The following is a 26,417-nucleotide window of genomic DNA, read 5'->3' on the forward strand; positions in this document are numbered from 1 at the left end:
TAAAGTAGGGGTGGGCGTTCGGGTTCGGGTCGGGTATTTCGTATTTTCGGGTATTCGGTATAGAGGTGTAGAACCCGTTCGGACATTTCTGTACTTCGGGTCGAGTTCGGGTATTTTTAGTTCAGATTCGGTTATTTCGGATCGGCTTCGGATATTTAGAATTTTTTTATAAAAAAAAATAAAATTGCATTTCTCAAATTTCATGTATTAAAAAATATAACTTTTATTTAACTAATTTTCTATTTTTAATAGATTAAATGGTTAATTGATTTGGACATAACATTTTGAAATTAAAAAGACATTAATTTGGTTATTGTTTTAAATTTTGGATGTAACTTTTTGTTAATTCTTGAAATAAAAAGTTTGACATGCATTTTAAGTGAGTAGGAAATCATTTTCTTCGTAATTGTATGTATATCATATGAACTTAAAGCATGTGTAGTATTAATATAAATATTTTATATAAAATGAGAGAAGTAAACTAGAAATATAAGGTTAATTATACATTTGTTCGGTTATCTTCGGATATCTATTCGGGTTCGGTTATCTAATCTCTCCTAATTCAATACCGTTCGGATATTTTGCTACTTCGGTTCGGGTTCGGGTGCGGATATCGGGTAAAGTGTCCACCCCTTTAAAGGTTATTATTGTGTTTACTTGGTTTGTAATGAACAAAAAAAAAAAGTTTGGAATCGGTTCAGAGGATGCAGTCATTATAAAAGGTCATATAACAAGATTGATGAGAAACAGATCACAACAACAAGAACCATCAAGAGAATCCAAATTGCTTTGGGGAGTTTGATGATCCATAAATAAACCAAAAAACCTTGGCCTATGATCTAAATCTCAAGTTTCTTGCCGTCAAGCCATACAAGCTTTGGCACAACTCGGAGAACAAAAGAGCTGAACACGTCCCCTGCGATTACGTTGCCTGTTATATCTAACTGTTTGAGATTCAAATCTCTTAACACGAAATACGCATCCCAGTATTTGGTGACCAAAGTAGGCATCTGTCGACCAACTTCATCCTGAGTCCACTCCGAATTAAAAAGCGGTGAAGAGCAAAGGTACCGTGTTGTGTCAACTGAGTGCTCACCGATGTGGTTGTGTGAAACATCCAACACTCTCAGCTGTTTCAAATGTCTTAGGGAGTCCAGAGCTGAAAAACTCCGGATTCTGTTGTGACTCAGATTTAGGCAAGAGAGAAGTTGCATTCCCCCCAATCCTGTGACGCACATACACACCATTTAATCAGATGCAACAGCTGAAACCGAGGACATGAGCATGAAAAACAGTGAACATATTTAGCAACGTACCTTCAGTTGAATGAAGCTCATTGTGACTGAGGTCTAACATTTGGACAAACAGCAACTTCTCGACAGAGGCTATCCGAGATAGCGATAAGTTATTCAGCCGTAGACATACAGAGTTGTTCATATTCCTGCAACGAAAGAGGTGTCCTGACAAGTCTTCAGTGCTTGAAGTCACCTGCATGAACATTCACTTTATGAGTAGTATGTATGATGAAACAGATCGAAAAACATCTAAAACAAACAATCAAACCATAAACCGTGCATGAGAATGGGGGAACATTTAATACAGCTATTCATTAGAGCAGAATCTCAACTTGTGGTTCACAGCTAAAAAGAAGTCTTAAGTACCTTGCGGAGTAAAGCTACGCTGTGCACATCCTTGTAGTACTGATAATGCGAAGAATCCAGTGCCATTAGATCTTTATACAGCTCGAGGATTTCGTTATAGTGAACACCCTTAACAGCATCATCCGATATCATAGCTTTAGCCATCAAAAGCCTTGCCAGAGTGAGCTTTCCAATTTTGCTAAAAATAAAAAAAGAACACAAAGTTCAAGACTCAAGTTTCTCTTTCCCATCAAAGCGAGACAGAAAATAGGATACCTGTCAGGCAATTCACGAAATAAGTCAATCTCTTCCGCTATAGCTTCCTGACGCCATTTAGAATCCATCTGAGCGTTTGATCGATCCAACGTAGTAAGAGCGTTCAAATCCTTTGACTCTGCATCCCAGATATCAAAACCATCCGTCCATGAAACAATGCCTTCTTGCGACGACTCTTCGACTGTGTCATGAACATGCGCTGTAAAGACGAACTCATAAGAAGCGCTAAAGTTACATCCTCTGGAAGAAACAATTCCTGGAGAGTTCCCAATTTTGACCTTCACTTTGTATTCCTTGCCAAAGCATGGTTCTGAACTTATATATTTAAGACGAGCAACCCATACACAGGACACATGAGAGTTTTTCTTTGAAACAGGTTCCCAAACAAGGTCCTCATTTCCTTTCAATTCAGTATCAATCGTAACAGTAGACGAACTGACTCCACCAACAGCTTGATCAAAGTTAAGAACGAGTGGAAAATAACCCGACTCAGAACCAAAAGTAGTGAGCTTAGAAAAAGAGCCATTTGAGCACCCAGCATAGAGACTGATACGGGAACCATGCGAAGGCCATGAGGAAGTGAGAAGAGGAGTCTCCACATTAACAGTTTGATCAAGAAGCCAAAGATGATAAAACCACCCACTTTGGTCATCTTCGTCCGTGAAAATAGCATTTTGTACAAGTTTATATTCATCAGGAATCTTTTTATTTGGTAAGAAACCGTCAGCCTTTCTTGCAAGCAAACTTGAAAGAAGTACACTGCAGAATATCAAACAATCAAAAAGATTTACTATTAGCTAGACATGCAAATATCCTGATGTGCAGAGAAACTCCTTTTGTGATGTTGACTGAATCGAGGAGCTATAGTGTGAATTTGTAATTAATCCTTGGCTTTCGTTAATATTCAATTATTGTGGTGGGTTATATCAACCAAATATTAAAGAGACCATGTAAACCAGACAGAAATAATTGTTCCACTGAAGGAAGTTTCATATAGTTCATGAGCAAATTGGCTCCATATAGTTCATGAGCAAATTGGATTTCTTCATGGATGAACTTCATTTTTGTTCTGTTAGTTACTTTTATCTAAGTCGTTCGACCATCAATCTAGTTCACAAGTGTCTCCGTTTCTTTAAATACAAAAAGAAAAGAGAATTTGAACATGTAAATCAGCATAGTTGATGAATTTAGATATTTTACTAGACAATATGCATACCTACGATTATGCCAAGCAGAATAGTTGCTGAAATCGGAACCAATCATATCGTCTGTATACTTCAACTCATCCTGTTCTGACCTTTTGGTTAGCTCCACAACAAACCTGGTAAAGGAACAAACACACGAATATGCAAAGTTTCATGGACATGACATACTTACAAAGAATGTCGCATCTCCCTAATTTTCACCTGCGATAGTTCCAAGCATGAAAGTTCCTTGTATCCAGCTTCTGGAATTTATTCAAAAGCTGCAATTCATTCCCTACGGAAGAATGCCCTTTACTCAAAACCCACTTCCGATGGTGCCAAGCACCATATGACTTGAAGTTCTGACTCAAAGCACTTTCCACCTGAATTTACAACAGAACTCACAGTAATCAATGATCAACTACTTTCATAAAGAGAAGATCTTGCATATATGGATACCAGTTTTCAAAGTGAAGCAACTAATCTAACAGTTCAGAACAAGAGATAAACTTTCAATCTCGGAATACATAGTCAGTACAAAGGATCTATCAATAATGAATTCGAAATCACATACACATATGTATTCTTATCACACTGGAATGATTTCCGTTGTTGGTATCACACCAATAGCGATTCATACAAGCTAAAGAAGTCAATCTAAGATCAATAGCTGTGTCTTTAATACACAAAAGTGTACAACTTGTGAGCAGTAAAACTCACCACTCTAAGTTCTTCATCAAGAATTGTCTTGATCAAGTCCGGATCAGATTCGATTCTTGAAAGCTTATCCTCCACGGCTAGCTTCCGGTAGTTCCAAGCGGTGTACGCCTCAGGGTTGATCTCTAAGAGCTTCGTGCTCAAGTCAACAGCTTCCTTGGTATAACTAGAAACCAGAACATCCAGCAAGGAACAGATGATTATCAAACGAAGAGTAACTAATCCGATCAGTGAGAAATTTAAAGAGAAAGTTTGTACATTTTGTTATGGTGATTGGACATGAACTGAGACTGGAGAGCCCTGAGCTTAGCGGCTTTAGCAGCGGAGGCTGCTTCCTCTTCTGGCTTGTAAGCCTTCCTTGGACGGCCGTGCATGTTTCCCCGATGATAAGAGACGAATGTGAGGTAGGCGAGAGTGTGGGATTCAAACTTTTGATCTGATCAGAGATTCGGAATACAACTAGAAAGCTTAGATAAAGATTCGATCAAGAGAAAGAGCGTGATCAAACTCTAGAAATCAACAGAGATGCAGAAAAGGAGAAGACTAGAGAGATCGCCTGCTAGGTCACGTAGCAACGAGATTCGAGAGAGAGAGAGAGAGAGAGAGAGAGGTTGCTTCGTGCAATTGATTGAGAAAGCAGCGGGTTTTATCGGAGTCTGGTTTATGATTTCAAGCTCCATAAACCGGGTTTAATTGAAAAAATACAGTCGAATACAAACCGGGTTTCGGAAGTCTCGTTTTAATTCTCACCCTTCGTCATTATCGTATTTTGGTTTATGATTCTAATCGCTGTAAACCGGTTCTAATTGGAAAAACACGGTCGAACACGAACCGGGTTTTAGAAGTCTCGTTTATATTTGTGGAGGCTTCGTCGGATCGTCATCATCGTGTTCTGGGTTTTCACTTGTCATTCATCCTCTACCTCTGGCGACCAGGAAGTGAAGAAGTTGAGTAAACCAAGGTTAGCATCACCCTCAATTTCGTTTTCCCAATTTGAGTATCCGTACAGAGTTTGGGATAATTTGGGGGTTTAGGGTTAGATTGTTCTCGCGTGGAGAGATCTTAGCTCTTTTTGTGCGATTTAATGGTTAATTTCTAAAAAAAGTTTATATTTTTGTAGTTGACTAGCTCTGAAGCTGAGCAGCAATGGAAGATTCAGAGAAAAGAAAAGAAATGCTAAAAGCAATGCGGATGGAAGCTGCTGCTGCTGCTGCACAGAATGATGGTTCTACAGAGCTTGGAACCTCTATGAACACAAGTCACCTCTCAAATCCCTTGGCTGAGGCATCCACTCACCAGCAGGAATCGTATGATAAGCCAAGGTTTGATTATTACACCGACCCGATGGCAGCTTATTCTAGTTTCAAGAGAAACAAGAGTCCTAAGCAACAATACATCTCATCTCCTAGACATCAAGTGAGCCCTCCAGCACCGCAGTTTCCACCGTCTGTTCCAGGTGATTACTTTTTGTATATTGTCAGCTTGTTTCTGTGCTTGTGATACTCTTGATAGGCAATGCTTCTGTCTTAGTTTTTACTTTGTCTATATTCCTGTGAGGAGGCCATAGAAAGTAGTCCACTGATAAGCCTTCATAGGGAAGATTACTTGGTTCCACGTCGGCTTAACTAACTGTGTGTTAGCATGTTACTTGATCCTTGGTGTATATTAGCATAGGATTGAACAAATCCAGAAACATTCTGTGGGAGAGTTAGGTGATCTCTTTAACAAATCCACAGTATTTTTTTGTTTGTTAGAGTTTAGTATGTTCTTGATAGTAACCGACAATTCAAGATCAGTGAAAGAAAAAAATTGTCAGTGTTCATCAAGAACCAGGATCCTAGCCTATCAGCTTCAGCTAGCTTAATTTAAAATATCCCTTTATGCTTCAGTTTCTAGGAATATACTGTACTATAACCACTTCACATTATTACTCATTTATCTTCTTGTTCTTTCTTTTGGAACGAACAAAAGTAATCCAGTTCTGATCCCTGCACTATAATTGTGAACAGGATCGGTGGGGAATGACTATCAGGCACATCCCAATCATGGTGGTTTTCAAGAAGCTCATTACGGTGGTGATAATCTGCATACCGAACCAAGAGGGATGGCACCCTCGTACAGAGGTCCACCCGCCCCTTGGAATAACAACAACTTTAGGCCTCCACCACCTGTTAACCATTTAGGTCCACCTCAATGGGTACCTCGCCCTTATCCATTCCCTCAGGGAAACCATGATATGGGGAATAACAGATATGGTGGTCGAGGTCCTCGAGGAGGCAACTATAACAATAACCCTCCACAATTTCCCCATTACGGACGGCAAAATTCTAACTGGGCTGGAAACACATATCCTAACTCAGGCAGAGGCAGAGGCAGAGGAGGACGCGGTATGAACACAAGCTATGGGCGAGGTGGAGGAAGAAGACCCATGGAACAAGGTGCAGAACGATTTTACTCCAACTCCATGGCTGAGGATCCATGGAAGTATCTTCAGCCAGTCTTGTGGAAGAGCTGCTCAGATGCTTCAAGCAGCAACTCAACAGGTCAAGCCTGGCGTCCCAATTCTATAGCACCGAAGAAACCTATGATATCAGAAGCTTCCCACAAACCTAGCACTAATCAGCAGAGCCTTGCTGAGTACCTTGCTGCTTCTCTAGATGAGGCCACGTGCGATGAATCAAGCAATTGAATCAAGAGAATTTGAGCAAATGGGTAAACACCAAATCCGAGCATATAGAGTACCGTCATCACTGATGAGTCTTTGGAACAGGTATTGTTACATGGCTTGTAACGAGACACAACAGAGAACGATGGTCATCTTTAGGAACAGAGTAGAATGGTTGGTAAACGTGGTGTTTAATCAGGGTTTCGATTGAGTTTAAGTTTGAGATCAGTTTGTAGTCGCTTTGGGTTTAGTTTCTTAACAAAGGTATGTTTGAAGTAAATTTGAATGGATGGTTTGTTTTTCTTGTTTGGCTTGGTTTAGATTTGTTTAGGTATTTCTGATATACAAAACATGAAATCTACCTCAACCATATTAAGATTTGATTTGCTGTTCGGTTATCTCAATTTGGTTTTGGATGGAATAGGTTTGGTAATAAGAGAGGTGCAGTTGTTAGTTGAAGCGATCGAACATGGATCATAGATGTAATAAAAGGGTGTTTGTTGTTGGATCCGAGGACTCAACTCTCCAAAGGAAGATAGCTTTGTGTATTAAAATGTACATTTAATGTCACCGAAAAGGTTGTCTCAACTGACCGACATCACATGACATGCAACTAGATGCTTATAACACGTCCTATTTAGGCTTTAAACTAGTACACATTAGTTATTTCTCTCCTATCACTCGAAATGGAGGCAAGCCCAGTGACAGATATGAAGATCTCGTCGGTGGTACCTGCTTCTATGACAGGCGAGAACAAGCCACGGCATCTCACGGCCATGGACTTGGCCGTGAAGCTCCACTACGTCCGAGCTGTTTACTTCTTCAAGGGTACACGTGACTTCACCATCGTCGACTTGAAAAACATCACGTTTCCTTTGCTCGACCTCCCGTGTTATGACCATGTGACTGGTCGGATCCGGCTTCTCGACAACAAAAACCCTTCAGCTCAAGCCATACCTTACATTCGCTGCAACGACAGTGGCATGCGCATAGTTGAAGCTAAAGTCGAAGGGTTCACGGTCCAGGAGTGGCTAGACTTGGACGACCGTTCCATCGACCACCGGTTCCTTGTCTACGATCACGTTCTTGGTCCTGATCTTTTATACTCTCCACTCGTTTACCTCCAGGTAACTACTACATATATACGAGTTTTATTACTCCAGTTTAAAAATATAAGCAGCCTTTTTTTTTAACACTAAAAGTAAAGTAGCCTAAAAGTACTAATACGAAGAAAGTTGTTATATTTTAAAAAGTATCATTTTACTCAATAAATTCAACCAATTATGAAAAACTTAACATTATTTAAATGGTCACACAGTACCCAATAAATGTAAAAAAAAAGTGCATTGAAATAGATAAATTACTTACATTGTGAAACAATTTTTTTTGCTAAAAGTACCTACAATAAAAGAGAAGGAGTATTATTTATGGTCTCAAACTAAAAACCAACATAATTAAATTCAAACTTTTTGTTTTGGTAGTTGCTATCAAGCATTCATTCCAAGATTATTTTCTTGTTTTATCTTAACTATGAACTGGACACTTAATAAACTGAGAATCTTAACTTCGCATTGGACTTTTATTTATTCCAGTAAGAATAGATTAGATCAACATTTGCTTAGACGGTCTCCACAACGATTTGTTTCTAAATATATAATCAAGAACCTTTGTATAAGCTGTCTGCACCACCAGCTAAATGATTTGTCGTAGTTAGGTAGGCCCGGGACTTTTATCCAAGATCCGGATTCGATCCAAGATTCGATCCGGATCCGATCCGAAAATCCAAATATCCGGAGGGGCCGGATCCGGATAGTAAAATGTTGGATCCGTCAAAGTCGGATCCGGATCCGGATATCTTTATTTTTTAGTCCGGATATCCGGATCCGTAAGTTTTATTAATAACTATTTCAAAAATAGTAATATCTATATATAAAAATTAATTTTATTTAATATATTTTCATTTTTATAATATTATATATAAATTGTATGTAAATTTTGTAATATTATACATAGAAATAATTAAAAACATTATATATTTTTTAAAAAATTATTTTTAATATTTTATATATATTAATATTATTTTTTATTTATTTTAAGAATCCAAATCCGGATCCGGATATCCGCTGGATATTACAATTTTTATAAGGATATCCGGATCCGGATAATGATAGTAAAATTATGGATCCGTCGGATAAGGATACGAATCCGGATACCTTAAAATTATCCGGATACCCGATCCGTCCGAAGCCCATACTTAGGTACGTCTAATAAGGTTTTGGTCCGCATAGATGAGATATATCGTAATATAATTTGTTTGTTGAAATCTATTTTCAGATAACACAGTTCAAATGTGGTGGGCTATCAGTAGGGCTAAGTTGGGCCCATGTACTGGGAGATGTAGTTTCAGCATCAACTTTCATGAAAACGATGGGACAACTAATGTCGACTCGTGGCCCATCCAAACCCGTTTACCCGAAAAAACCCGAACTGACACCTCATGCTAATGGTCAAGTTGATGATGATGGGCAGGCCATTTCCATTAAGAAGGTGGAATCAGTTGGGGAGTATTGGTTACTTAGCAATAAATGCAAGATGGGGAGATTCAACATTAAGTTTAGCCTCGAGCAAATCGACCGGTTGATGGCCAAGTACCAATCTTCCTCAGAGGTTGATATTCTGTATGCATTGATATGGAGTTCGATACTGAATATTCGTGGGGAAAAAGACACAAATGTTATAACAATCTGTGACCGTAAAACGTCTTCAACATGTTGGAACGATGACTTGGTAATAAGTGTAGTGGAAAGGAAAGATGAGATGACCGAGGTATCCGAACTAGCGGGGCTCATAGCGAACGAGAGAAAAGAAGAGAACGGTGTGATCAAGGGGATGATAGAAAAAGATAGAGGCTATTCGGATTTTATCACGTACGGTGCAAACTTAACGTTTGTGAATCTTGACATGTGTGACGAACTTGAGATTAAAGGAGAGAAGCCTGATTTCGTGAACTACACGATTCATGGTGTGGGGGACAAAGGAGTTGTGTTGGTGTTTCCCAAGGGAAAGTTTGCTAGGGCTGTAAGTGTGGTGATGCCTGAAGAAGAGCTTGCAAAGCTGAAGATTGAGTTGAATAATATGATTATGTAGCTTTTTGTGATTAAATTTGTTGTTTTGTTGTTGTTCTGTGTGGTGCAACTTACATGCACTTTCTATTTTTTATCCGATGGTTCTGTTTGTCCATTTTTTTTTACTGATGGTGACTTTGATTATCAATAAAATGTGTGTGTTTGTCTTTTGATTTACATACTTTTCAAGTCACTTTAATTTTTTTTCATTGGCATCACCATCCAAAAGTTTTTTTTATTTAACACGAATTATTATTCTATTATAATGAAATGTTACATATACAATTCTAAAACCGATAATTTTACATAATTTATAAAACTAACTGACTGATTTATAAAAAAACATTTGTGACAATTCTACTTATCTGATGATGAAAATATTTTGATGAATTTTTGTATAAATCTGTATAATTGTTAATAAATCATTTTATGTGGAATTTAAAATTTACATCTCCACATACATTTAGAAACATTATTAATATTTTAGTTAAACCATCAAACTAAATGGACTTCTAGACATCTAGAGTTTTTTTTTTTTTAACGCTGAGTAATTATGCTATTACGACTATGAGAAATATTACAGACGATTTTACAGCCGACAATTCTACCTGCCGTATGAGGATTCACGCCTGACTGCATCATCTGAGCCGCCCTATGAGATCCACGCTTGACGGTACTCCTTGCCCCATGCTGCAGATCTCTTGTAAGTTTTTTTTCTCTCTTAATTTGCATAATTTCGCCTTCTCCGGGAATTGAAATTCAGATCTCCTGATGTAGAAGCATTAATGAACCTTTAGTCAGACCACGAAGATGACTTTTCACAGACATCTAGAGTTTTACAATTCTTTTTTTTTTTTTGTTAATTGCAAATTATCCCCAAGAAAAAGGTGAAATGAAAACATTTAAGGAGCCAAAATTCATGGAGTCGTTGGAGTTGGACGAAAATGTTTATTTTCTTTCTCACGTGACTTTTTTAAAAAGGTTTGAAAAAGTCCAAAACAAAAATGTCAACAACAAAAGAAAGAAAAGAGAGAGTTTTGGGAGATTCAATAAAAGTCCTTTGAGAAAAGACCAAAGGCGTCTCTCTCAGATTCAACTTCCCACACGTAAAAGTAAAACTAATTCTGCTCTCTGCTCTCTGCTCTCTCCAGCTCTGGAGAGGAGAGACAAGAGTGACGGGGAAGATCAATTACCCAAAACACATGACATCTACATTCGATGCTTCTTCTGCTTTGGCTAAGCAGCTCAAGTCTGTTTTGGGGATGTCCCTCGACACTCCCGTCTCTGACGACGTTGTTCTTGTGATTGCAACCACGTCTTTGGCGCTGGCTGTTGGGTTTGCTGCATTGTTATGGAAGAAAACGACGTCGGATCAGGGGAGGGAAGTGAAGCCTTTGATGGTCCCCAAGTCTCTTATTATGGCTAAGGACGATGACGTGGATTTGGGATCCGGGAAGAGTAGAGTCTCTATCTTCTTTGGTACGCAGACTGGAAACGCTGAGGGGTTTGCTAAGGTAGTGTGTCTTATGCCTAAAAAAGCTATATGCTTTGTTATGATTCTGGAAGTTGATATTGTGACTCAAAGTTTTGGTCTTTATGAGTTGGGTCATTTTCATTAATTTTCATAGGCATTAGCAGAAGAAATCAAAGTGAAATATGAAAAAGCTGCAGTCAAAGTTATTGACTTGGTATGATTTACTTACACTATGATTCTGCTCACTTCCTGGTAGAGGCTAGTTTTAATCATTTGATTTGATTTTCTTCCTTTACCATCGTTTTGATTAGGATGACTATGCTGCCGATGACGACCAATATGAAGACAAGTTGAAGAAGGAGACTTTGTCATTCTTTTGTGTTGCTACGTAAGACTTATTCCAATCCGATTGTGACCTCTTTTTCCATATGCCCTTGATGGATTCATTTCTTTTAATAACGTGTTTAGTTATGGAGATGGAGAGCCTACTGACAATGCTGCCAGATTTTACAAATGGTTTACAGAGGTCAGTATACTCAGTAGCCTCAATGCCACAAATCAAATCGGAATTTCATTTTCTTCAAATTTAATATGATTTTTTCACAAAAGGTTTGTTCCTCAATACTTTGTGTTTCATGGATCCAGGAAAATGAAGGGGATACGAGGCTTCAACAATTAACATATGGTGTGTTTGCTCTTGGTAATCGCCAATATGAACACTTTAATAAGGTACTGTGGTAAGAAAATGTGTCTTCTTCTAGCTTATGGATTTTCTTCCGGCCTTAAATATTGGCTATTTTGATTTCTTGGAACAGATCGGGATAGTTCTTGATGAAGAGCTCTCTAAGAAAGGTACATGAGCATGTTTACATAGATTACAACTCGTATCCAATGCTAGATATTGGAAAGACACCGTAGGAGATATAGTACTCTGATGTTTACTTAGGATGATTATACTGGATATTTTCTCTTTTCGTGTCTGGTAACTTGGATGCTTACTTTATAGTCTCTTTGGTTCTTGAGGGAAAATGCAACTGTTGTTGTCACATTCAATGCAGGTGCAAAGCGTCTTATTGAGGTTGGTCTAGGAGATGATGATCAGAGCATTGAGGATGATTTTAATGCCTGGTTTGTTTCTGATTCCTTGTCTTACGTTTGCTACTTTGATACCCCATTAGTGTAGAAAGGGAAGCTTTAGAGTTGGCTTTATTATTTTGTGTTTTCTTGGGAGATTATTTGACATCTGCGCGTATAATTCATTCTTCTTTTGCAGGAAAGAATCGTTATGGCCTGAGCTGGACAAGCTCCTCAGAGGCGAGGAGGATACAAGTGTGGTAACTCCATATAAAGCTGCTATTCCTGAATACGGGCTGGTGATTCATGATCCTAGTTTTATATCTGAGAAATCAATGGACTCGAATCTTGCCAACGGAAATGCTGCGATTGACATTCATCATCCCTGCAGGTATATGAAGATCCGTGTTATACATACTGGAATACGGTGTTAAAATTTTTAGGTTGCATTCTAAAGTTTGTTTCTTATTGGAAACAGAGCTGATGTTGCTGTGCAGAGGGAGCTTCACACACCAGAATCTGATCGGTCTTGTATTCATCTCGAATTTGACATATCTGGCACTGGTATTACGTAAGCTTCCTACCCTTGGATTAGTTACAAGGCATGACAGTTAACAGCAGATCGTCGTGAAGACCCTATCATATTTTCACCCGTGTATAGTAAAAACTAATGGCATTTCTTTGCAGATATGAAACAGGAGACCATGTAGGAGTCTATGCTGAGAATCATGCTGAAATAGTTGAAGAAGCTGCAAAATTGCTTGGCCACTCTCTTGATTTAGTGTTTTCCATACATGCTGATAAGGAAGATGGTTCACCATTGGGAAGCTCGTTGCCGCCTCCCTTCCCTGGTCCATGTACACTTGGTACTGCTTTGGCAAAATACGCAGACCTTTTGACCCCTCCTCGAAAGGTTAACTTCTCTTCATTTTGAGATCAGCATCGGTGGTTTTGGCTTCTGCTTGTTCCCAATTATTAAACTTGTTTACTTTTGGGTTCAGTCTGCGTTAGTTGCGTTGGCAACCTATGCCACTGAACCAAATGAAGCCAAGAAGCTTAAGCATCTGACATCACCTGATGGAAAGGTTCTAAATCATTGATGTATCTAATTGTTTTAACTTTTTAAAAGTTTTTATGAGTTAACATCTTTAGTTTTTTTTTTTGGCTCTAGAAAGAATACTCACAATGGATTGCAGCAAGCCAGAGAAGTCTTTTAGAGGTGATGTCTGCATTTCCATCTGCAAAACCTCCACTAGGTGTGTTCTTTGCTGCAATAGCTCCTCGTCTACAACCTCGTTACTACTCCATCTCATCCTCGCCGAGGTGATTATTTCTTTTTGAGATACCAGTTGTTCGCAGAAGGAAAACTAGTCTTGAGCTTCTCCGTCATCCAAAGTCTCTCTCTTTATTTTTCTAATACAGGTTGGCGCCAAATAGAGTTCATGTTACATGCGCACTAGTCTATGGTCCCACTCCTACTGGTAGAATCCACAAGGGGTTGTGTTCTACGTGGATGAAGGTCAATACACCTTCATTTTTCTACTATCTTTTAGCTCTCTTTTTGTTTTTGTTTTAAATAGCTTTTGTAAAACTCAGAATGCAGTTCCTGCGGAGAAAAGTCGTGAATGTAGTGGAGCACCAATCTTTATTCGAGCATCTAATTTCAAGTTACCGTCCAACCCCTCAACTCCCATCGTTATGGTGGGACCTGGGACTGGCCTGGCTCCTTTTAGAGGGTTTCTGCAAGAGAGGATGGCACTGAAAGAAGATGGAGTAGAGCTAGGTCCATCTTTGCTCTTCTTTGGGTGTAGAAATAGGCGAATGGTGAGATTTGTTGCAATCAATGCACCTTCTTCATTTGCTGTGCCACCGCATGTTGACCTGCTGCTATATGTATGACTTGCAGGACTTTATTTACGAGGATGAACTCAATAACTTTGTTGATCAAGGCGTAATCTCTGAGCTCATCGTGGCATTCTCTCGTGAGGGAGCACAGAAGGAGTATGTTCAACATAAGATAATAGAGACGGTAAGCATATACGGTAATGCATCAGCATCAGGCTTTGGGAAAAGAGGAATGTAAAGTATTCTCATACATTTGCATTTTCATCTTGTGTTCAGGCAGCACAGTTTCGGAATCTAATAGAGGAAGAAGGATATCTCTACGTATGTGGTGATGCTAAGGGCATGGCGAGAGATGTCCACAGGACTCTACATACCATTGTTCAGGAGCAGGTATGAATGAACATTGTGGAACCAGTGGTAGAATTTGGGTTTTCTCTTTGTTCGTTTGAGTTGAAACACTTGGAAGATTGGTACCAACTGTATTTTTATCTTACAAAATTTCCAGGAAGGTGTGAGTTCGTCAGAGGCAGAGGCTATAGTTAAGAAACTGCAAACTGAAGGAAGATACCTCAGAGATGTCTGGTGATGGATGATGTTATAGTTTGGGATTCTCCCCTTCTTTTTTTAGCTTTCTTGGTAGGAAGGCTGTTTTTACCATTTAGGTAGTTATTTGTTTATTTTCTTCTCTCTCTCTCTCTCATAAACAATACTTGGAAAAAAGAATCACAATAAACTATATTATAAAGGCAAATGCGAAATTTCATAGTCATAGTTGAAAGTTGGAACTGAAATTTTCAAAAACCAGTTCATTCATGAGACATTGATTGATCAGCTTATTTCTTGTATTCTACTTCTAATTGAGGCATACTTGGCTATTCTGAAAGGGTTCGAATGAATGTACTACCGCAAGACATGCATTAGTGAGAGAAGATTGTACATCTAAAAGCTTAAATCAGCCGAACAATGTGGAGACTAAAGAGGATACTAGAATATCATGGAGTTTTTCCACTCTCCAGATTTATTGGACTGTATAGTCTTTCATCCGTTTAATACTTTTGTTCCATACAAAGACACTTTTGACAAATCTTTAATCTTTGGCTATATATTAAGCAAGAAAATGAGACAGAAGGAGGAAAATAAACAAATAAATATCTAAATGGTAAAAACAGCATTCCTACCAAGAAATCTTTGAAAAAAAGGTAGAGCATCCCAAATTAAACATCATCAATCACCAGACATCTCTGAGGTACCTTCCTTCAGTTTGAAGTTTCTTAACTATAGCCTCAGCCTCCGAGGAACTCACACCTTCCTGTAAATTTATAAAAATATAGTTGGTATCAGTCTTCCAAGGGATTCAACCAAAACAAAACAAGAAATTCTACTACTTGTTTGACAATGCTTATTCATTACCTGCTCTTGAACAATGGTATGTAGAGTCCGGTGGACATCTCTGGCCATGCCCTTAGCATCACCGCAAACATAGAGATATCCTTCTTCCTTTATTAGATTCCAAACTTGTGCTGCCTGAATACAAAATGAAATGCAAATGAGAAATGACATTATAATACATTTCTCTTTTTCCAAAGCCTGATGTTGATGCTTACCTTCTCTACTATCTTATGTTGAACATACTCCTTCTGTGCTCCCTCACGAGAGAACGCCACAATGAGCTCAGAGATTACGCCTTTATCAACAAAGTTATTGAGTTCATCCTCGTAAATAAAGTCCTGCAAGTCATACATATAGCAGCAGGTCAACATGCTGATGACACTGCAAATGGAAAAGGTGCAAACAACTAACAAGTCTCACCATTCGCCTATTTCTACACCCAAAGAAGAGCAAAGATGGACCTAGCTCTACTCCATCTTCTTTCAGTGCCATCCTCTCTTGCAGAAATCCTCTAAAAGGAGCCAGGCCAGTCCCAGGTCCCACCATAACAATGGGAGTTGAAGGGTTGGACGGTAACTTGAAATTAGATGCTCGAATAAAGATTGGGGCTCCACTACACTCACGACTTTTCTCCGCAGCAACTGCATTCTGAGTTTTTCAAAAGCTATTAAAAACAAAAACAAAACAACATAAAGCGAACTTAAAGATAGTGAACAAATGAAGGTGAGGATTACCTTCATCCACGTAGAACACAACCCCTTGTGGATTCTACCAGTAGGAGTGGGACCATAGACTAGTGCGCATGTAACATGAACTCTGTTTGGAGCCAACCTGTATTAGAAAAATAAAGAGAGGGACTTTGAATGACGGAGACTCTATTTTTCTTATGCTAACAATTAGTATCTCAAATATAAATAATCACCTAGGCGAGGATGAGATGGAATAGTAACGAGGTTGTAGACGAGGAGCTATTGCAGCAAAAAACACACCAAGTGGGGGTTTAGCAGATGGAAATGCAGCCATAACCTCTAAAAGACTTCTCTGGCTTGCAACAATCCATTGTGAGTATTCATCCTAAAGCCAAAAGACCCCCCAAGGATGTTAACTCAAGAAAACTTTAAAACCCTAGAACAAGATACACCAGTGACTCAGAACCTTTCCATCAGGTGATGTCAAATGTTTAAGCTTCTTGGCTTCGCTTGGTTCAGTGGCATAGGCCGCCAAGGCAACTAGCGCAGACTGAAATCCCAAAAGTAAACAAGTTTAATTATTGGGAACAAGCAGAAACCAAAACCATCAGAAAAATCTGATCTCAAAGCAAACAGAAGTTAACCTTTCGAGGAGGGTTCAAAAGGTCTGCGTATTTCGCCAAAGCAGTACCAAGTGTGCATGGACCAGGGAAGGGAGGTGGCAACGAGCTTCCCAATGGTGAACCATCTTCCTTATCAGCATGTATGGAAAACACTAAATCAAGAGAGTGGCCAAGCAATTTTCCAGCTTCTTCAACTATTTCAGCATGATTCTCAGCATATACTCCTACATGGTCTCCTGTTTCATATCTGCACAGAGAAGATGCCATTAATTTTTACTATACACGGGTGTAATTTTATAATCTTCATGATGACGATCTGCTGTTGACTAAAGGGTCAAAATATTCAATCTATAGCATAATCATACGTGGAAACAAAAAGTCTATGCAAGCCAAGATAACTGTGCTGCCTTGTAACTAATCCAAGGGTAGGAGACAATAACTACAGCTCAGAGTTAGATACTTACGTGATACTAGTGCATATGTCGAACTCGAGATGAATACAAGACCGATCGGATTCAGGTGTGTGAAGTTCCCTCTGGACAGCAACATTAACTCTGTTCCGAATACGGAGCAAATGTTAATACGCAACCAAAAGTGTAGAACATTGATCCAGTATATTATATTACACGGATCTTCATATACCTGCGAGGATGATGAATGTCAATAGCAGAATTTCCGTTGGCAACACTCGAGTCCACTGATTTCTCAGATATAAAACTAGGATCATGAATCATCACCCGATACTCAGGAATAGCAGCTGTATATGGAGTTGCCACACTTGTGTCATCCTCGTCTCTGAGGAGCTTGTCTAGCTCAGGCCATAGCGATTCTTTCCTGCAAAAAAACGAATGAATTGTACAGCGTAGAGGTCAAATAATCTCTCACTACAAACACATTTACTCAAGCAAACTCTAAAGCTTCCCTTTTTACAGTAATGGGGTAGAAGACTAGAGAAAGTCTTCCAAAGTAGCAAACGTAAGACAAAGGAACAGAAACAAACCAGGCATTAAAATCATCCTCAATGCTCTGATCATCATCTCCTAGACCAACTTCAATAAGACGCTTTGCACCTGCATTGAATATGACGACAACAATTACGTTTTCCCTCATGCACCAAAGAGACGGAAAAAAAGAGAAAACATTCAGTATCATTATCATCATAGGTAAACATCACAGTAATATGTCCTTCAGTGTCTTTTCAATATCTAGCATTAGATAAGAGTTGCAAAACTATGTAAACATACACATGTACCTTTCTTAGAGAGCTCTTCATCAAGAACTATCCCAATCTGTTCCAAGAAATCATTTTATTATTAGTGAAGGCCGGAAGAAAATCGATAATAAGCTAGAAGCAGGCACATCTTTTTAACCACGGTACCTTATTAAAATGTTCATATTGGCGATTACCAAGAGCAAACACACCATATGTTAGTTGCTGAAGCCTTATATCCCCTTCAGTTCCCTAGAGACATGAAACACAGAGTAGTTCATTTGTTGAAGCCTAAGAAATCAGAGGAGAATAATACTTTTGATTTGATTGCACTGAGGCTACAAACCTCTGTAAACCATTTGTAAAATCTAGCAGCATTGTCAGTAGGCTCTCCATCTCCATAACTAAACAAGTTACCAAATAAATAAATCCAGCAAACACTTGAAGGGGAAATAGCAAAAGATATCATCATCAGATTGGAATATGTCTTACGTAGCAACACAAAAGAATGACAAAGTCTCCTTATTCAACTTCTCTTCATATTGATCGTCATCAGCAGCATAGTCATCCTAATCAAAACCATAAAACAGCAAAGTAAGAAAGTCAAATCCAAGTGATAGCAGTCTCGCATGAAGTGAATAGAATAATAATGTAAGTAAATCATACCAAGTCAATGACTTTGACTGCAGCTTTTTCATATCTCGCTTTGATTTCTTCTGCTAATGCCTATGAAACAGAAAATGAAAATGTTCTCATAAAGACCAAACCTTTGAATCACAATAACGAATCAAATAGAGCAATTGTGAGAAGTTCTAGTTAAACCCTAAGCCACATCCAACATCAAGAGCTACTAATAAGTCAACAGAATCATAAAAAATCAACACTTTTTTAGCAAATAGTTACACAATACCTTCGCAAATCCTTCAGCGGTTCCAGTCTGAGTACCAAAGAAGATAGAGACTCTCTCCTTGCCAGATCCCAAATCCACATCCTCCTCGTCCTCGTCCTTAGCCATCAGAGACTTTGGGATCACCAAAGGCTTCAGCTCCTGGCTCTGATCCGACGTCGTTTTCTTCCATACCAACACCACGAACCCAACTACAAGTGCCAAAGACGTGGTTGCAATCACGAGAACAACGTCGTCAGACACCGAGTCGCCGAGAAAGGCTCCCAAGATTGACTTGACCTCCTTAAACACACCGGAAGCATACAGAGCAGAACTCATCTTCTTCTTCTTCGTCTGACTTTGAGAAAGATTGGATCTTTTCTCTCTCTCCAAAGGACGGAAGACTCGGGAGAGATCGAAGAGGGAGACGGTAGGAGAAGGAAGACAGATAATTGAGTTTACAGGTTGAGAGTTGAATCTGAGTGGGTCCTTGTCTTTTCCTTACGTTTTATGACTTTGAATCTCCCACTTTTGTTTTTCTTTTTCTTCTTCTTTATTACATTGTCAACAAAGTAACATCGAAAACTTTTAGTTACATCGATTCCATCTTTATGTAATTTAAAAAGATATATTTTTCCATAAAAGACCACCTTCGTTATAAAGTTGAATGCGTATCAAGATCGGTTTATATGGCAACAAATTGATCCTTTTTTTTTTTTTTTTTTTGTAACAAACAACAAATCGATCTTAATCGAAATAATTTTTTAGAATCTAATTTATACGATTCATATCGACTTAAACCATGTTAAATCAGTTTAATGGTTAAATTTAATTTAAAGTAATCTAGTTTAGTTTAAATCTGTTAAACTAGAGAATAATGTTAGTATAAAATTTATCTAATTTTTTGTTTTATATTTTTACTAACGCATAGGCTTATGACTGGTTACCAAATGCAGCAGCGATTAAATAATAAATTAACAATATTTACATTTTATATAATTATAAAAATATCAAAAATCATAATATGGTAATAAATATAAAAATATTATTTAGAAATTTATAGTTTTAAATTTTTTTAAATTATAGAAAATATTTTTATTTTTAAAATTTATAATATTAATTAAAATATAATAGATATATTTTATTATTTTTATAATTTCAATTTAAAATTTTTATTGAATATTTTTATTTTTATTTATATTGTTTTAAAAAAAAATTATCATCAAGCAACCGCAGACGCTAGTTGGAATCAGCTTTTGAATTTTTAAAGTTTAGAACGGTTTGAATGATTGTTGCAAAACGCCAACAACCGCAAAAGCTGTCTTTTTTGTGAGTGGTGGCGGGGAAACCAATGATACCCTTAGACTTGAATAATTGGCTTGGCAGCTAGTTTTGTAGTCCCCTAGAAAGCGTCTAGAACAATGATAAAAATTATATGGAACAGAAAAAGTTAACAGCTTAAGCTGCTTTGCACATACAATCAGGAGCTGGATAAGTGTAAATAGACTGTTTCTGCTTCCGCAAACGAAGCTGGCCTTGCCTGTTCTTGTGCCCATTCACAACTGCTCCTTCAAACTCAGACCACCCTAAGCTCTTGTTCACCAAAACCTGTCCCAACAGTATCATATTCGGGTTTATGGTCTTCAAGTTCAAGTAAGCTCTATGCGCCAGCAATGCGTTGTGCATATTCCCTGGAGATGCAGAGATGAAAATATCACTCTTCATGCTCACGTAGTAATCCACTGCAGCCATCAAAGAAGCTTTCCCTTCTACCTCAGCTAGCTCCTCCGCAGAGGCTAGGCTTTTCTTGTTTTCCAACACCGGGAAGAGTTTACGCAGGGTGGAGATTCTCGCTTCTCCTCCGTAGACCTGGTGGGAAGCTAGGTAGAGACGGGTGTTGTTGGTGAAACCCAACGCTGAAAGAAGGAGACCAATCTCTTCGGGTGTTAATGGACAACGCCCTTTGTTTCTTAGCTCTTCGTCTGTGAACTGTGAGTTTAACACCCTTCCTTGCCAGATCACTTGGCGGTATTTCGCCAGCGCTAGTTTCTCCGCCTTGCCGCCTCCAAAGTCACATCCTGAATGAGCAGCCATATCCTAGGGGAAGAAAGAGATCAAGCTATGTCACAACTAGAAACTAATCTAAGAAAATGATGAAGATCACACTGACTTTATCGAAGCGAAGATGAAGCACGACGAACTTTCCAGCTCCAGATTTTGCAATGGTGTTTACTCTCTCTGTTGGATCCGTATCACCTGATGTTTTAGAGGTGGAAGGAGGGTTTCTGAGTCGATGCACAAGAGCATCTCCTAGCTCACGAATGCGAGGAACAAAGTTCAATGCTTCAAAGTTCACTTTACAGCGTAACCGTTGTATACTTTCAGGAACATTGTCAAACGCCAAACGGTGAGAGAATGGGGCAACAGCAGCGATGCCATAACTGTCAGAAAGAAGAAAAAAGGAGAGAGCGGATGATTCATAATAGTAACAGTGTAGTGATGATTAATGTGAAAAGATCAGTTAGAGTTAAGAAGAGACACAAACCTCTGGATAACAGGCAAGACGTTTTCAACATACCACTCTGCTGAGGCATGAGTAGGGGCAGTCTTGATCCTAGTAGCTCGAATGCCTGTTGCGTAGTAATCACGCGTGCTCCAAGCGTATTGTGTAGGAAGCTCTCTGACGATCCGGACCTCGTCTTTAAGGACAGTTACAAAATGATCCACATCGAATATATCTGCGAACGAACTGCAAAAGAAATGGTCACAGCACGAATCACTTAGGAGCCAGCAAGTTAAGTAGGATAGAAGAGTTACCTTGAATCTTGCCAAACAGGATTAACTTCAAGGCGTGGAATCACAAGCGTGACGTTCAGTATCTTGGCAACAGCAACCGCATCACATATCTGCAGTAACAAATCGAAAGAGAAGTCTGTAAAGTTGATATAATGTCTCAGCGTTATAAACAAAGCAGATTCTACTAACCCCCATTCTTTGTTGATTAAGTCCACCGTCGAGGAACACCTGAAGAAACCCTTGAGACTTCTCAGGCAAGGCTGTAAAGAGTGACAATTCCATCAGATCCAAATTGTTACTATGTGCCAAACGCAATAAACGATGAAAGAAGAAGAAGAAAGCTAACGAGATCCTGTAAAAGATTGAGTGCAAGGCTTCCAAGATTGATCTGGCAAGGGAGACCATAACTCCACCTGTTGTCTGATCGACTACACATTGGTTCGAGTGAGAACACAATAAGGTTCAGCCAAAAGGAACAAAGCAAAGACCTTTGATACAGTAATAAAAAAAAAAACAGAACATGAGAGCAAAACCACTAACAATTTGTCGATGAAGAGCACCTTCGAGTAAGCGCAGATGTCTAGGCCTTGGAGCATTCCATTCCTACCAAATACAATTCAAAGTCTGTATGAAATCGAAGACATGTTGAAAGATACTAATTGAATCGTCGGAGATAAAGAGAGAGAGAGAGATGAGACTGACGGAGAAGAGAGAAGGAGAGGCGCGACCAAGAGGGCGGAAGAGATTGGGGGAGAAGATCGGGAGGAGGAGGGCGAGAACCCCAGCGAGAGCTATCCTCTGCGTCTGGTTAAGGCTGTGTAATGGCTGAAGTTGCTTCATTTGGAGAATTGATTCGACAACAATGGAGACAATTACGTCGAGAACTCAGCGACGATCGAGTAAAGGAGCAAACTTTTCAGTGTGGCTTGCCTTCATCCAGATCTTACGTTTGATCCGAAATTCTGGTGAGAGTATTGGAGGGAAGATCTAGGAAGAGCGATCCAAATCTCAGGATACGAAGACAGAGGAGTTGATACCTGTAACTAGCGGAGGTGGAGGTAGACACACACAAGTGTACTCGATCTCTGGAGTTTTGAGTCTCTTCCTGTGAGAAGAAAAAAACACCAGTGAAATACAATTCCAAGCAAAAACAAAAATGAATAAATAAATAAATAGAAAGAAAGTAGGGACCCCACATACGAGACTATTTTATCTCATGTAGCCGGAACACACGATCCTTTGGGTGTTTTTTTTTTTTTGATCAACGATCCTTTGGGTGTCAAATTGCAATTTTGCATGATCTAAAACCTAAGACCACCGTTATCGCAGGTGCTTAGGCCATTGCTTAGGGTTAATTTTAATTTAAAAAAAAATAGAAAACACGACGCTTAATTAAGTCCGTGAAACAACGCCGCTTAGTGTGCACGTGTCAAGAGAGGGGAGGGGAAGCCTCGGTTACGCGTGAAACAAATCAAACTTGGTTCTCTCTCTCTCTCTCGAATTCTCTCTCGAATCCTCTCTCCCGAAAGGCGAATCGTAATCGTCTCGGTGGCTCTGCTATCGTCGTCTCCCTCGGTGGCTCGGCGTCGACGATCTCGATGGTGGCTCTCCTCGACGGGGACGGAACTCTCGCGACGCTGGCTCTCTTCAAATCGAAAGGTAAGCGTCTCTTGTGTTCTTCGATTTTGCATGTGTTTAGATTTTGAATCTTATTGTTCTGATAGGCTATTTTGTGTTTGTTATATGTTGGTTAGGTGTATTGCTGGTGATGGAGCCCTTTCTCGGTGGAGACGAAGCCTTTGTTCTGTCTCGTCGATTTGGTGTATCGGTGGCGACGGAGCTCTCCTCGACGGCGACAAAGCTCTCCTCGACGGCGACAGAGGTGGCGTTCGGCGAAGGTAAAGCTTCCTTCTTTCTCGTTTATTTGTTTGATGCGGTTTGTCCTGAAACGGGTGATGGTTTCATCGAACATGATTGGGTTGCAAGTTTGTTTCAATCAATATGGATGGATTAAAATAGATTTGTTTGTAAGTTTGTTTCAACTTGGATTAGTTTCAATTAAGATGGTAGGATCAAATTTGATGTTCTCTCTACGATAAAGTCGTTTAGATATGTTTTGACTCTGTCTGTTTAGATATGTTTTGGTTGCAAGTTTGTTTCAATTAAGATGGGTGGATCAAAATCCTTTTTGATTATGTCTGTTTCAGATATGAAGCAAAGTTTATTTTTAAGAGTTTTCCCTAATTTTTTTTGATTACTTTATGTGTGTTGTGTCTTAACATGCGGAGTACATTTGGTCGAGGGTAGAAGACGAAGGAAGCTCAAAGCATAGGAGTACATTTGGTCTTCGCAATACAGGTAAATGTCTACTTCTAATGAATTGATTGCAAGCTTTACGGTTGAGTTAGATAGTTAATGTTTTTATTTAGTGAACTAGGTTATGGTTGTGTGATAAATAGAAGTGATGGTTAGCTAGAATATTGGTTGTGTGAGTGATGAATGCGTTTATCTTTATATTATCTATTTAAATGAATGCGTTTAACTTCATCTCTTCCATCTATCTATCTCTCTTATCTTCCATCTCTCTTATCTTCCATCTCTCTTTTCTAATACGTAAGACATATTCAAAAATGGATTCTAATCCATTTTTGAATTTAAATTTTGTTGATCTTCTCCAAAGTCAACAAGATAGTGGCATAGGTTTAAAAATCTTCTCCCATTCCTTTATTTGGCACGCAAACCACAGAAGATTCAAACTTCGAGCAAGACAATCCACTGCAGCGTAAAGAACGCAGGTCTTGGTCGCAAACAGATGATGAGGTCCTCATCAGCGCTTGGCTTAACACCAGCAAAGATGCGGTTGTTGGGACCGAGCAAAAGTCTGGGGCCTTCTGGAAGAGAGTAGCCGACTACTTTGCTGCTAGTCCGAAGCTTGTAGGCCTGGAAAAAAGAGAGCCATTGCACTGCAAGAATAGGTGGCACAAGATCAATGATCTTGTGTCCAAGTTCTGTGGATCTTATGAAGCCACAACAAGACAGAAAACCTCAGGCCAAAATGAGAATGATATTCTCAAACAAGCTCACCTTATCTTCTTGAACAACTATAAAAAAAAATTCACTCTGGAACATGCGTGGAAGGAGCTTCGCCATGACCAGAAGTGGTGTGATCTATCTACACAGAGAACCTCAAAAAAGAGAAGAGGAGAGGACGGGGCTCAATCCTCAACATCTCGCGCAACTGAGGGGGTGGCTGGTGAAACGGTTGATCGGCCCCCTGGTGTTAAGGCTGCCAAGCGTAGTGGTAAGAAGCCAATGGAAGAGGGGAAGGGGCGAGAGGAGTTTGAGCGGGTTTGGTCGTATAAGCAAGAGGATTTGTCTAGGAGAGAAAAACTCTCAAAGATAGGTCTATTTGACCGTCTACTTGCTAGAACAGAGCCACTCCCTGAATATGAAGAAACGCTAAAGAAGAAACTCATCAATGAGTTGTTCTCCAGTTAGTGAAAAGAAGAAGCTCTTCTCTGCTAGTGTCATATGTTTGTTATCTGTTTCATGCTGGTGTCATGTGTTTGTTATCTGTTTCATGTACTTGTTCTGTTTAAGTAATGAGAATGTTCTTGTTTGTGTGTTCATGTACTTGTTCTGTTCTTGTGTTTCTTGTTAATGTTCTTATGTTTCATATTCTTGTTACTTTCAGGAGCAATGGGAGTGAAATAATCAGAGACGAAGAAGCCCTATTATGCTTGTGTCACGGACGGTTGCTTCATATGATCTCTGGATTTGGCATGCATTTTTTGGACCTCCAGGTACCTTAAATGATATAAATTTTCTTGATCGCTCACCTGTTTTTGATGACATAATAAATGGTCAAGCTCCGCAAGTCACTTACTTTGTCAATGGAAGAGAGTATCACTTGGCTTACTATCTCACCGATGGTATTTATCCGAAATGGGCAACTTTTATCCAATCTATTTCGCTACCACAAGGGCCGAAAGCAGTTTTATTTGCTCAACACCAGAAAGCTGTCCGAAAAGATGTCGAGCGTGCTTTTGGAGTCTTGCAAGCTCGGTTTGCCATCGTTAAAAATCCAGCACTTTTTGGGGATAAAGTCAAAATTGGAAAGATTATGAGATCATGTATCATACTCCATAATATGATAGTTGAAGATGAACGATATGGATACACGCAATGTAATCTTTCCGAGTTCCAACAAGCAGAAGACAACGGAAGTTCACATGTGGATCTCAAATATTCAACAGATATCCCTTCAAATATCGCCAATATGATGGGTGTTCGAACTAGAATTCGTGATAGACAAATGCATGAACAACTGAAAGCTGATTTGGTTGAACATTTGTGGAGTAAATTTGGACGTGACGAGGACAACAATTGAGCTCGGATGTTTCTTTCAAATTATTGTCGATTATTGTACTAATCTTTGTTTTTATGTTTTTATTTTAAAATGAATGTTCTAAATGTTATGATTAAATATGTTTTATATAATAAATAGATTTAATCTTATATAAAATAATGTTTAATAATTTTTTTAAGCACCCCAAAATAAGCAACTTCTATTGGAGGTCAAAATATTAAAAGTTGCTTAAAAAAATGTTTAACATCCATTTAATACTAAAAAAATGTTTAAGCACCCAATAGAGTTGTTATGGTTAAAGATGCTCTAAGTGGCTTTGGCATTGACTTGAATGGGTTAGACAAATTTTCACAAGTATTTCAAAAGAAAAAGACAGATTTTCACACAAGGTGGTTTCTTTAAAAAAAAAATTTATAATTAGCCCGAAAGTATATTTTTAAAGATAAATTTCATAG

At 38.9% G+C, this 26,417-nt stretch overlaps 6 protein-coding genes across 10 annotated transcripts; 3 read left to right on the forward strand and 3 right to left on the reverse strand.

Annotated features, from left to right (window-relative positions):
• Nucleotides 1-692: 692 nt before the first annotated feature.
• On the reverse strand, nt 693-4,482 carry LOC106396711 (geranylgeranyl transferase type-2 subunit alpha 1-like). Its single transcript, XM_013837182.3, has 9 exons — nt 4,374-4,482; nt 4,076-4,253; nt 3,821-3,983; nt 3,323-3,483; nt 3,133-3,237; nt 1,917-2,675; nt 1,662-1,839; nt 1,317-1,488; nt 693-1,225 (listed from the first exon to the last, which is right to left on the reverse strand). Exons 2-9 carry the CDS (start codon nt 4,189-4,191, stop codon nt 840-842), a joined length of 2,040 nt encoding a protein of 679 aa, XP_013692636.2. The 5' UTR covers nt 4,192-4,253; nt 4,374-4,482; the 3' UTR covers nt 693-839.
• A 142-nt stretch (nt 4,483-4,624) lies between these two features.
• On the forward strand, nt 4,625-6,880 carry LOC106396514 (protein SICKLE-like). Of its 3 annotated transcripts, none has more exons than XM_013836924.3 (3): nt 4,625-4,778; nt 4,938-5,273; nt 5,827-6,880. In XM_013836924.3, exons 2-3 carry the CDS (start codon nt 4,964-4,966, stop codon nt 6,504-6,506), a joined length of 990 nt encoding a protein of 329 aa, XP_013692378.2. In that variant the 5' UTR covers nt 4,625-4,778; nt 4,938-4,963; the 3' UTR covers nt 6,507-6,880. The 3 variants fall into 3 exon arrangements, with proteins under 3 accessions (XP_013692378.2, XP_048600104.1, XP_048600103.1); XM_048744147.1 differs by having other exon boundaries at nt 4,680-4,778; nt 4,962-5,273; XM_048744146.1 differs by having other exon boundaries at nt 4,682-4,778; nt 4,946-5,273.
• Nucleotides 6,881-7,000: 120 nt separating this feature from the next.
• LOC106396513 (protein ECERIFERUM 2) lies at nt 7,001-9,780 on the forward strand. 2 transcript variants are annotated; one of them, XM_013836922.3, is made up of 2 exons: nt 7,001-7,609; nt 8,817-9,780. In XM_013836922.3, the coding sequence occupies exons 1-2, from the start codon at nt 7,169-7,171 to the stop codon at nt 9,627-9,629; spliced, it is 1,254 nt and encodes a 417-aa protein (XP_013692376.2). In that variant the 5' UTR covers nt 7,001-7,168; the 3' UTR covers nt 9,630-9,780. The 2 variants fall into 2 exon arrangements, with proteins under 2 accessions (XP_013692376.2, XP_048600102.1); XM_048744145.1 differs by having other exon boundaries at nt 9,012-9,780.
• Nucleotides 9,781-10,486: 706 nt separating this feature from the next.
• Nucleotides 10,487-14,836, forward strand: LOC106393044 (NADPH--cytochrome P450 reductase 1-like). Of its 2 annotated transcripts, XM_048744144.1 has the most exons (17): nt 10,584-11,121; nt 11,236-11,295; nt 11,393-11,469; nt 11,550-11,607; nt 11,727-11,810; nt 11,897-11,933; nt 12,140-12,209; nt 12,355-12,546; nt 12,634-12,726; nt 12,843-13,068; nt 13,157-13,240; nt 13,327-13,478; nt 13,578-13,674; nt 13,752-13,979; nt 14,062-14,184; nt 14,277-14,390; nt 14,506-14,836. In XM_048744144.1, the coding sequence occupies exons 1-17, from the start codon at nt 10,810-10,812 to the stop codon at nt 14,584-14,586; spliced, it is 2,088 nt and encodes a 695-aa protein (XP_048600101.1). In that variant the 5' UTR covers nt 10,584-10,809; the 3' UTR covers nt 14,587-14,836. The 2 variants fall into 2 exon arrangements, 1 of the variants encoding a protein (XP_048600101.1); XR_007317853.1 differs by lacking the exon at nt 14,506-14,836 and having other exon boundaries at nt 10,487-11,121; nt 13,759-13,979.
• Nucleotides 14,837-14,982: 146 nt separating this feature from the next.
• LOC106396515 (NADPH--cytochrome P450 reductase 1) lies at nt 14,983-19,318 on the reverse strand. Its single transcript, XM_013836925.3, has 17 exons — nt 18,822-19,318; nt 18,578-18,637; nt 18,404-18,480; nt 18,258-18,315; nt 18,080-18,163; nt 17,954-17,990; nt 17,702-17,771; nt 17,344-17,535; nt 17,166-17,255; nt 16,723-16,948; nt 16,545-16,628; nt 16,312-16,463; nt 16,124-16,220; nt 15,810-16,037; nt 15,605-15,727; nt 15,411-15,524; nt 14,983-15,309 (listed from the first exon to the last, which is right to left on the reverse strand). The coding sequence occupies exons 1-17, from the start codon at nt 19,134-19,136 to the stop codon at nt 15,229-15,231; spliced, it is 2,088 nt and encodes a 695-aa protein (XP_013692379.2). The 5' UTR covers nt 19,137-19,318; the 3' UTR covers nt 14,983-15,228.
• An 882-nt stretch (nt 19,319-20,200) lies between these two features.
• LOC106396516 (O-fucosyltransferase 31-like) lies at nt 20,201-22,740 on the reverse strand. Its single transcript, XM_013836926.3, has 8 exons — nt 22,296-22,740; nt 22,134-22,196; nt 21,940-22,021; nt 21,783-21,853; nt 21,615-21,703; nt 21,343-21,546; nt 20,968-21,238; nt 20,201-20,894 (listed from the first exon to the last, which is right to left on the reverse strand). The coding sequence occupies exons 1-8, from the start codon at nt 22,431-22,433 to the stop codon at nt 20,256-20,258; spliced, it is 1,557 nt and encodes a 518-aa protein (XP_013692380.1). The 5' UTR covers nt 22,434-22,740; the 3' UTR covers nt 20,201-20,255.
• Between the last annotated feature and the right edge of the window lie 3,677 nt (nt 22,741-26,417).

This window comes from Brassica napus, chromosome C1 (genome assembly GCF_020379485.1).
Source record: "Brassica napus cultivar Da-Ae chromosome C1, Da-Ae, whole genome shotgun sequence".
Lineage (NCBI taxonomy): Eukaryota > Viridiplantae > Streptophyta > Magnoliopsida > Brassicales > Brassicaceae > Brassica > Brassica napus.

What these genes read in the sequence shown, in the direction of transcription:
- LOC106393044 (XM_048744144.1), top strand. Translation starts at nt 10,810, where the DNA reads ATGACATCTACATTCGATGCTTCTTCTGCTTTGGCTAAGCAGCTCAAG. An exon ending in ATATCTGGCACTGGTATTAC is followed by an intron (nt 12,727 to 12,842) that starts GTAAGCTTCCTA and finishes ATTTCTTTGCAG; the next exon opens with ATATGAAACAGGAGACCATG. An exon ending in TCCATCTCATCCTCGCCGAG is followed by an intron (nt 13,479 to 13,577) that starts GTGATTATTTCT and finishes TTTCTAATACAG; the next exon opens with GTTGGCGCCAAATAGAGTTC.
- LOC106396711 (XM_013837182.3), bottom strand. Translation starts at nt 4,191, where the DNA reads ATGCACGGCCGTCCAAGGAAGGCTTACAAGCCAGAAGAGGAAGCAGCC. An exon ending in TCTGCTTGGCATAATCGTAG is followed by an intron (nt 2,676 to 3,132) that starts GTATGCATATTG and finishes GATATTCTGCAG; the next exon opens with TGTACTTCTTTCAAGTTTGC. An exon ending in TTTCGTGAATTGCCTGACAG is followed by an intron (nt 1,840 to 1,916) that starts GTATCCTATTTT and finishes TTTTATTTTTAG; the next exon opens with CAAAATTGGAAAGCTCACTC.
- LOC106396514 (XM_013836924.3), top strand. Translation starts at nt 4,964, where the DNA reads ATGGAAGATTCAGAGAAAAGAAAAGAAATGCTAAAAGCAATGCGGATG. An exon ending in GTTTCCACCGTCTGTTCCAG is followed by an intron (nt 5,274 to 5,826) that starts GTGATTACTTTT and finishes AATTGTGAACAG; the next exon opens with GATCGGTGGGGAATGACTAT.
- LOC106396516 (XM_013836926.3), bottom strand. Translation starts at nt 22,433, where the DNA reads ATGAAGCAACTTCAGCCATTACACAGCCTTAACCAGACGCAGAGGATA. An exon ending in TTAATCAACAAAGAATGGGG is followed by an intron (nt 21,704 to 21,782) that starts GTTAGTAGAATC and finishes TTGTTACTGCAG; the next exon opens with ATATGTGATGCGGTTGCTGT. An exon ending in GTCTTGCCTGTTATCCAGAG is followed by an intron (nt 21,239 to 21,342) that starts GTTTGTGTCTCT and finishes TCTTTCTGACAG; the next exon opens with TTATGGCATCGCTGCTGTTG.
- LOC106396515 (XM_013836925.3), bottom strand. Translation starts at nt 19,136, where the DNA reads ATGAGTTCTGCTCTGTATGCTTCCGGTGTGTTTAAGGAGGTCAAGTCA. An exon ending in TTTACAAATGGTTTACAGAG is followed by an intron (nt 18,164 to 18,257) that starts GTTTGTAGCCTC and finishes TCATGTCTCTAG; the next exon opens with GGAACTGAAGGGGATATAAG. An exon ending in GACATATGCACTAGTATCAC is followed by an intron (nt 16,949 to 17,165) that starts GTAAGTATCTAA and finishes TTCTCTGTGCAG; the next exon opens with ATATGAAACAGGAGACCATG.
- LOC106396513 (XM_013836922.3), top strand. Translation starts at nt 7,169, where the DNA reads ATGGAGGCAAGCCCAGTGACAGATATGAAGATCTCGTCGGTGGTACCT. An exon ending in CTCCACTCGTTTACCTCCAG is followed by an intron (nt 7,610 to 8,816) that starts GTAACTACTACA and finishes ATCTATTTTCAG; the next exon opens with ATAACACAGTTCAAATGTGG.